We start from the raw sequence: 9,068 nt of genomic DNA on the forward strand, positions 1-9,068 counted from the left end.
GGATGGTTAATAAAGGGGACAATATCACAAACTTTCCCTTGACGATGCTTTCTATTAGATTTTACATTTAGATAAATAAATAAAAAAAGTGTATGTTAAGTAACCTTGGCATAAAATGAAGTCAATGCATTCTCATTTTATATGATTTCTAAAACAACCACACTTGATTTGAATAGATAATACAACGGTGTTCGTCATGCATGCCACATAATTTAAGCATTACACACCAGATTTTCTTTAAGATTGAGTTTGACTTCTTTCAATACTCGTGATATCTAGATTTAAATGCTAAATCCGACAATTAAATTTGTCTAACTAGGTACACAACTTTTTTACTCGGAATCGCGATATCTAGATATAAATGCTAGATTCCACAATTAAGTTTGTCTAACGAGGTACACTACTTTTTATATAGGAACACTACGACTGTCAATTTCTTTTCAACTTCTTTTTTCAATTCTTTAAAAAAAAAAAAAATCGGACAATGGTGGGATAACCCTACGCAATTGAATTGAGCGTGGCTCCAAAGTCAATTGATTAATGCTCGTGATATCATTTTTCCTACTCCGGTTGCCATCAATTCATTTCAAATCAACTGAACTTGGCGCTTATATCAATTGTCATAAGAACAAGTGATCATATTTGTGAGGACTAAAGATTGTGAATTATTGTTATATAAATTATTGAGTGTAATTGAGAAGTTGGAAGACACTAAAAGTGTTTAACTCAATTGTAGTTGTAATATACATTATATTTCTTGTTCTATAGTAGAATCTCATGTTACTCTCTCCTGATGGAGTAGATCATATCGACTAAATCACATTGATCCGGTAATTTGATTTATATCCTCATTCTGTTTATCAATATTTTTGGATTGCTCATCAACAAAACAATGTTAGTTGGTCCTTCAAAGAATAGGCACTATGCATACAATTTGAGGCCATTGCAACCTTCTTATTGGTGAACCACCAAGAGAAAGCTAAGGATTACTAACCCAAAGATTTAGCGCGGACTCTCCCAAGCTCATACCAACCATAATTTTTGAGTTTTCAATTAATCAATTTAACATGCAAATCAATTCAATTAGAAGTCGTCACTAATTTATTACAAATCAATTAGAAATTCAAGAAGTGCAGGAGAACACTTTACTTCTACAAACCAAAAATATTATGGACATGGTGACTTGGTTACGCTAAATAAGTCTAACGCATTTTTGATATATTTACAGCTGATCACGGGTCAGCTCATGGAGCAGTGAAATGACTAGTAGGCGAAACTAGGTTAGTCGGAAAAAAGAAGACAACGACGACAACCGAACAAGAGGACAGTGGATGGTGCGCTCGGCGTGGCTCGCCGGCTCAATTGTGGTGGAGATGGGACCGCTGGAAGTGAAAATGCCGAGACGAGGTATTGAATATCAGATTCGCACAACTCTGATAATACTCTCCCAAGAGAAGCTCTTAAGGAATGAGATAAATACACTATTTTACTTGCAGAAAAAGTCTTTTCACTCTCCATTATTTGAAACGACTACAAGACTTGTTTATATGTGGACTTAAAACAAGACTCTTGGCATACCTTAACTATATGAAAAGACATGTCTAAATAAATATTAATAAAGACACTTTAATATGTGTGTCGAAAAGATTTCTATCAGAAACTGAACAACTTTTCGATCAAAAACACAAAAAGTCACGAGAGATAGGCGGGTGATATATTCAATATGAGGAACCACGGCTGAGAAACGCCGAGGTGAGATGGTAGACTACCAAGATGGGAGGGCGCCGGGCCGAGATAGCATCGATTTCTTTTTTTTCACTCCATCAGGACCGCAGCCCACATTCCTTTCTCTCTCCATAATTCCGAAGCTGCCCATTTCTCGCGTTTCATTATAGTTTTTAATTTTGTCCCCTGTCCAGCAACGTGCATGGCCGGAGAGTCCTTTTCTCTCGGTTTCCTCAAATAACTAAGCATATATATATGTAAGATTATGCCAATTGCTTTCTATGTATCATGTGACCAAAAACTTTTTAATTTCTTCTCAAGAATCGACTTTACTAAGCTAGCAAACCCATGGCGTAGCACATGTAATTTCGGCCGCCATAGAGGAATGAAAAGCTTGTCCCAATGTTTTCGCTTTATGGGCTTAGTCCAATTAGTTTAGTTAAGCTCATAAACCCCCTTCTGTAGTTATTTAGCTCTAGTCCAATGCAATTATAATTACACGGGCTTAATTAAAATGCTACTAATATTTATATACAGAAGCAAACTAATAGTATTTTTGGATAAGAGCCAATGTCAATACTTAATTATTCTACGTAATAAATAACTAAATGGGTCACTAAAATTTAAATGTCAATAGAGACAGGTAACAGCTAATATGAGAATTTCTTTCTTTTTCGTCTATGAGGTATTTTAGATAATATTTCCAATTGACATCGTTTTTTTTTTTTTTTTTTTTTGACGTCGTTGTGGAACAAGAGATTGAACAATCAAATGAATAGAATAAGAAAATTAAGGAAACACCAGATTTATATGGTTCTGTCAATGTGCTTGTATCCACAAGGAAAGCAACAAAAACACCCACCGTAGATCAAGCTATACAAGAAGACTACGAATACACTCAAGTCATTGAACTAGTCTTAGAGTTTTCCAGCCCCATTTACATCAAATAACCCACGAGTATATACCGTTCACAATTTTTCATGAATGATCTCTCAATTCACAAAAAAATATATATAAAAAATAATAATAATAATAATAATAATAATAATAATTATTATTATTATTATTATTATTATTATTATTATTATTATTATTATTATTATTATTATTATTATTATTATTATTATTATTATTATTAAATATAAATTCACAAATTTTATCACAAGATTTTGGCTATGAAACACTAAGGGCGTGCATGACAACTATTCTGTTTCAGAAATTGTTCGGGAAATGAAATAGATTTTTCTATTTCTATTTCTGTAAGAAGAGTTTAGCAAAAATAACCGTTTGATAACGACACAAAATTTATTTCTTTTGGACGGCGGTGGCGGCGCCGACGACCTTTAATATAATTCTTGAACGGTTCTCCAACAATTTTCACAAAAAACCTCAACAATCGGACGACGACCACTAATGAACTATCACGGCGCTAACTGCAATACACAGAGAAACCCTTGAATACATTGATATATGCCACCGCCAGAGAAAGTCCTACGATAGACCGCTCAAAGAAGTCCAATCGAGTCCAAATAGGAAAGTGGATACGAGACTTTCTTTTTCTATTTTTCTTTCTGCGCCCACTCCAATTCGCAATCTGCTTCGAACGATTTCAAACATCAACGACAACAACAAAAAAAAAAAGTCTAACTTTCATTGACTTTCCTTTAATTAATCTCAGATTGAGTTTTGTTCAATGAGTTCAAACTCAAAACATATTATGACGAACATATTTGGACAGACTCAAAATAAAGACTAAGTTTCAGGAACATAAAACTTTTGTTAGAAGTATAGGAACTTCATATTTCACAACAATTCATTACAATTTTACAAAGCTTTCTCGGTTAGGATTCTGGCCACTAATTACAAGTAATTGCTGGAGCGATTTTCTCCACACACGTAAGCACTTTTCTAAATACAATTAAACCCATCGGATGGATATGAAAATAAAAATTTTAAAAATTATTAATTTACTCATTGCCCATTGATCTGAGGGCCTTTTGCCTCATATTGTGGAGCTTCATTATCAGCAGTTAGGTGGGAGCTGCTGATTGGCATCTCCACCTGCTCACATTGCATCACTTCTGGCAATTCCGGGACCCCAAGCCATGCTGCTCCAACAAAAAAAGTATTTATTTATTTATTTAATATGCATTTCTATTTTTTTAATATAATTACTGGTGGAAAATCATGGCAAAAAGAAAATTGATAGAACGAAAAATTAAACCTGAGCGTAAAAGGACTGAGAAATCATGGCTGGATTGTGGGCAGTTGAAGTGTATTCCTGAGGCCAAGCTGAGATGTTTCCTTCACTAGGGTTTGATACGTGTGATTCTGCCATGCTTCTTGGGTCAAGGCAGCTTGATCCCGTCGCTTGTACTAACGTTTGATACAGTGAAGACGATAGATCCCTGCAATTGTAGTTCTTGTTATATTAATGCCTTGCATAATAGATGCAGAACAACATTTGATTATGCCGGGAATTATGGTTTTGTCATTAGTCTAGAAATAATTATCAAAGCTTGGCATTTCAGCAATTAAACTCTAAAGCAAACACAAAATGGTGAGGGACTGCTTAAAAATGCACGTCTTTCATTGAATTAACTAGTTAGTAATGAGGTGACATCAACCAATGAGCTTTTGCGATTCATCGTATTATGGATGTGATTTCACTAAAAATATAATAAAATGTTTGAAACTTACCTGACTTGCATGAGAGAAGCGGACGAGTCGAAGAATTGTGCATTGTTCGGGTCATTTTCTGGCAACCACCCGACTTCATTGTCGAAGGAGCTCGACATCCCCGGCTGCAACTCATTTAAAAAATAATAATAATAACGTGAAAAACGATTATTTACACGTATTGATAGTGTCTAAATTTTGCTGAATTACCTGCATACTGGATGGATCGTAAGGAGATAGATGATTTACCATCAATTGCTCCTGCCAAAGACAATATTAGCAATTTTAGCTCAGCGGTCTTTCCTACTATAATAATATGTACAATAATCCAACGAATTTAATTTTAAATATACAATGTACAATTTGTGATAACTAGGGCCTGGGGTTGAACAGTGAACGTGTAACTATATACAAGCTCAATAACTTAAATTTTTGTACATGAATTGTTGTGTTGGCTAATTCTTGCTAATATAATAAAACAAAAAAAGTAATTATTTCGAGAATATTATGCTAAAAATGACAGAAATTCACCTTTCTCTGCACCACGCGTTTAAGGGAGTCAACAAGAGTATTCTCAATTGATTCCAGATCCTTCAAAGATGTATTTTTGGGAAGCAGAGTTGGCTCATACATTCTGCATTTTCCAGAAGCCCAAAAAAAAAAAAAAAAAAACCCTTTAGTTACCAAAAATTAGCAATAGTAAACAAAAGTAATTTGGGACTATTAATATAAACTTTTGTCAAATTTTTCCTAGGAATGGAGAGAAGCAATTCATGCATGATTTTTCACTCTATTCAGAATTTCTAATATATAAAAATTAGCAATAGTAAACAAAAGTGTACTATTTAGATTTCTCTTAGGAGTACCGTATCTGCTCCTCAGCCTCCAGAAGTTGCTGCCTCAACATGCCAATTTGCTGATGGAGCTCCTACATCACTCAGCTCAATTTAGACACCTGAAAATTGTTCATTCGCCACAAGAGTAGGCCAGTTTATCTCGGAGAAGTTCGTTTACCTCGGCATCAGCGTCGACTGCCCCCGGACTTTTGTTGGATCAATCGGAGATGCGTCAAAGTGCAGAACACACAAAATCATTTCCAGGTTAGTTCGTTCTGGTTTGACGAATTTAATAAAATTAAAAATAAAAATAGGGAGGGAGGGTCCAACACACTTTGCAAGTTGGAGAGCGAGGTCGTTCTCGTTCCGGAGTTGCTGGAGGGTCCTGAGCAAGTACTGCCAGAGCAAATTAATAATGAGAGAAAAGTGATAACTTAGATAGAAAATTGCTGAAAAGCGATGTAAGTGTCAATTTGCACCTCTTTGTTTTGGATAGCGCTGCAAAAAAAAAAAAAAAAAAAGATTATGAAGAATTAAGTTCAGAACCAAGCACAAGGAAACTAATTAGGATAGAAAATTGCTAAAATTTGAGGGCCTACGGAAATTTGGGGTGGTCCGTGTGCGCCGATCCTGGACATCTAGGACTGACAAAAGGCAAAAAAAGAAAAAAAGAAGGAAATTATAAATAATTAATCTTGAAAGAAAAACCATAAAAAAAAGGTGGTCGACATTTTTATAGAGTTTTAATTGCATACGTGTCTCGTTCTTGGTCGGTGAGGTTAATGAAACGGGTCAAGACATCCTCGATCCTGATTAAGAGATTTGTCTAGTCAAATTAAAATATTAGAAGCAGCGGAACTTCAACTCAAGCTAAAATAAAACTGAGCATAAAATTCACGAAATTAAAGGCAAGAAAAAATAGATATTCACACAGAAAATGGGAAGTTCTTTTTTCCTGATTGACAGTGAAGGAAGAATGATAATATATATTCGAACATGAACACCACACATATTAGCACACCTGTCATAGAATATAAATATAATTTAAACACGTTTCATCTCACAACAATTTAAATGCATTTCCAAAATAAGTTGAGTTACATTTCCTCTTCATGCATGTGCCTTCTTATTATTTTTCTCTAGCATATAAAGAGATCTCATTATTGCTAACACTAATCCAGCCTAGAATAACACCAATCTTTGACCCTAGACAGAATTGCAGAGATATCCATGATTCTATCCTACCCATGTCGCCTCACTCGGCTGCTACCGTCGCTCGTCGCCGCCTCCGCCTCCTCACTATTTGCTGATCTCTTCCCTCGTGAATCTCAGGCGACCTCCGATTACTGCACCCTCCAAAATGAGGTCTCAGCCTCAAATTAGAGAGAGAGAGAAGCGTTGGCAGATGCGACATGCAATAGGGTCGCATGGCTAGGACGGAGGTCGGCGGCAACGGTGGAGGAAGTTTCTGAGTGCAATATGCAGTGCAGAGGCCCGTGGGAGAGAAGGGCGGTATTGGTAAAAGAAGAAAAGGAAACTGAAGAGAGAAGGAAAGAAATGAAAGAAACGATGGGGGAAGTATCAGGACAAAATTTTGATGAAAATCATTGTCAAAGGCAAATGAAAACCAAGGAAGATATAGGAAAAAAGAATGTACCTAAGCTGAATCAGATATTTTACAGACCCATTTTATGTATCATATGATTAATATAACTAAACACAATACAAGATATATGCGAGAGTTGATACGTAATATAGGTAGTACTATTCCAATGCCAAGGGATTGCTCAATTGATTAAAATGCTTGTGCTCCACGCTCAAAACTCGGGTTGCAAACACGATAATTACACATTCTCTTGAAACCATTATCAAGGATATGGACCTATGTATTTCCGATCAACTATGTGTATTGGGTACTTAAAGAATCTTCAACACCCTATTGTCAACCAAAACAGATACTTTTGCTGTCTCTTGATGTGTAATCCACTTGAATTAGCAAAATGTGCTTACATTTATTTTAGCTCCTGACATATCCATAAGCATTGCTTAAATAATCATTAGGCATATTCAAAAGTTTAAATATTAGTCAACCTAGGAGGATGATTTGAAACGACCCATGATCAATATTCATATCGTTGAAAGTACAAGCTAAAAAGCTCAAAAACTTCCTACACGCCCCTAATAATTTCTGTGTTGTTTATCAGAAAATGAGACAAGTAGCAGAATTGCCTCTCGAACTTGTCTGACGTAATCGACAGGATTTTTTGTTTCGAGAGGAAGTTACGCTTTCCTAGTTTTTTGATTTCGCACCAACAACAAAGCAATGACAGCATTTGTCTTCTTCTTCGCCATATTTCGTCAAAACAGGACGAAAAACATGCAAGATATCGGTCTCTATTATCACGCAACTAACAAAGATGACCAAATTTCGGAACCCGAAGTTCATAGATAATTACATATCTGATGCAATCGTATCGAGCACGAACGATGTTACCTTCTTTTTCCCGAAAAGTGGCTCACGCGGTCGGAGGGGGAGAACATGATGAGGGCGATGTCGATGTCGCAGAGGACGGAGAGCTCGTAGGCCTTCTTGATGAGCCCATTCCTGCGCTTCGAGAACGTCACTTGACGGTTCGTGATGTTCTCTATCCTCCTTATCTCTAGCTTGACGCGACCCATCTTTAATTCGTCACCGACGTCGTCTATCCCCCTAAGGAGCGGTGGAATGTTGCATCTGAGAGCTTCCAAATCCCCTCCTATTCTCAAGCTCCACGAAAGTGCACCATTCCCGGAAGATGTAATGCCAGGACAAGGAGGCCTTGAACGGAGGATTTGTCTTTGAGAGAGAGAGAGAGAGAGAGAGAGAGAGAGAGAGATGGTTATGAGTTAATGGGAGGAAAGAGATGGAAGGGAGAGAATGGGGGGATTTATAAGAGGAAGGGAGGGCCGAGTCATAAGGGGTGACAGATTTTGGTTCAGCTGATTTGGGTTTCTTTCCATCAAGTCACCAGTTCATCTTTTGGACAAGGAAGTTTTGGTTGGGCAAGGCCCCCTTTTTTTCCTTCCTTTTTTTTTAATTATTATCAACAAAAATAATTTATCTTTGTTTCATCTTATCTTGATAATTCAAAAAAGAAAAATTACTTTTGGCTTTGGGCTAACATAAAGGAATTATATATATGAATTCCCAAGAAATTTTATGCTAAAAAATACATGATTTAAAAATGGGTATAAATTAATTGGCTAGTTATACCGGCCAAAGAAGACTTTGGAAATTAAAAATATTTATATAATTTTTCAAAGGTTTGAGATTTCGAAGTGAGATCTCAATTACGAAGAGGGAAAGAATAGGGAAAGTTTGAAATTCCTAAGAGTGAAATCTCAATTACTAAGAGGGAAAAGATTAGGGAAAGTGAATGTCATTCTAACACACTAAACAATAAAAGCCCAATCCATACGTCTATCTTTTAAATAATAACTTTGCCTAATGTGAAGAGAATATGATTTTTCAAAAATAGGTCCAATGGTCTGTTGAGATTTTCAAACCATGAATGATATATAGACTACCAAAGTGGCGAACCTAGTGGGAAAGATTGGATTTGAACGTGGAACCTTGCAATAATGTTTAGAGAGTCGCTAGTGCTAATCGCCCATTTTCACCCTTTTTTTTATTTAGAAGAAGAAGAAGAAGAAACCACATATGTAAGTATGTGACGTGGTTTAATCGAGTTCCTCACTTGCCCAAAATCGAAGAAGAAGAAGAAGAAGAAGAAGAAGAAACCACATATGTAAGTATGTGACGTGGTTTAATCGAGTTCCTCACTTGCC

At 36.1% G+C, this 9,068-nt stretch overlaps 1 protein-coding gene across 1 annotated transcript; it reads right to left on the reverse strand.

The window, feature by feature from the left end:
- Positions 1-3,696: 3,696 nt before the first annotated feature.
- LOC120294259 (agamous-like MADS-box protein AGL104) lies at positions 3,697-7,919 on the reverse strand. Its single transcript, XM_039314250.1, is given in 10 exon segments — positions 3,697-3,847; positions 3,951-4,133; positions 4,426-4,529; positions 4,615-4,665; positions 4,936-5,038; positions 5,271-5,332; positions 5,419-5,446; positions 5,575-5,645; positions 5,950-6,049; positions 7,735-7,919. Coding segments are annotated over 10 exon segments (1,038 nt in total).
- Positions 7,920-9,068: the final 1,149 nt, after the last annotated feature.

Source organism: Eucalyptus grandis, chromosome 6 (genome assembly GCF_016545825.1).
Source record: "Eucalyptus grandis isolate ANBG69807.140 chromosome 6, ASM1654582v1, whole genome shotgun sequence".
Classification (NCBI taxonomy): Eukaryota; Viridiplantae; Streptophyta; class Magnoliopsida; order Myrtales; family Myrtaceae; genus Eucalyptus; species Eucalyptus grandis.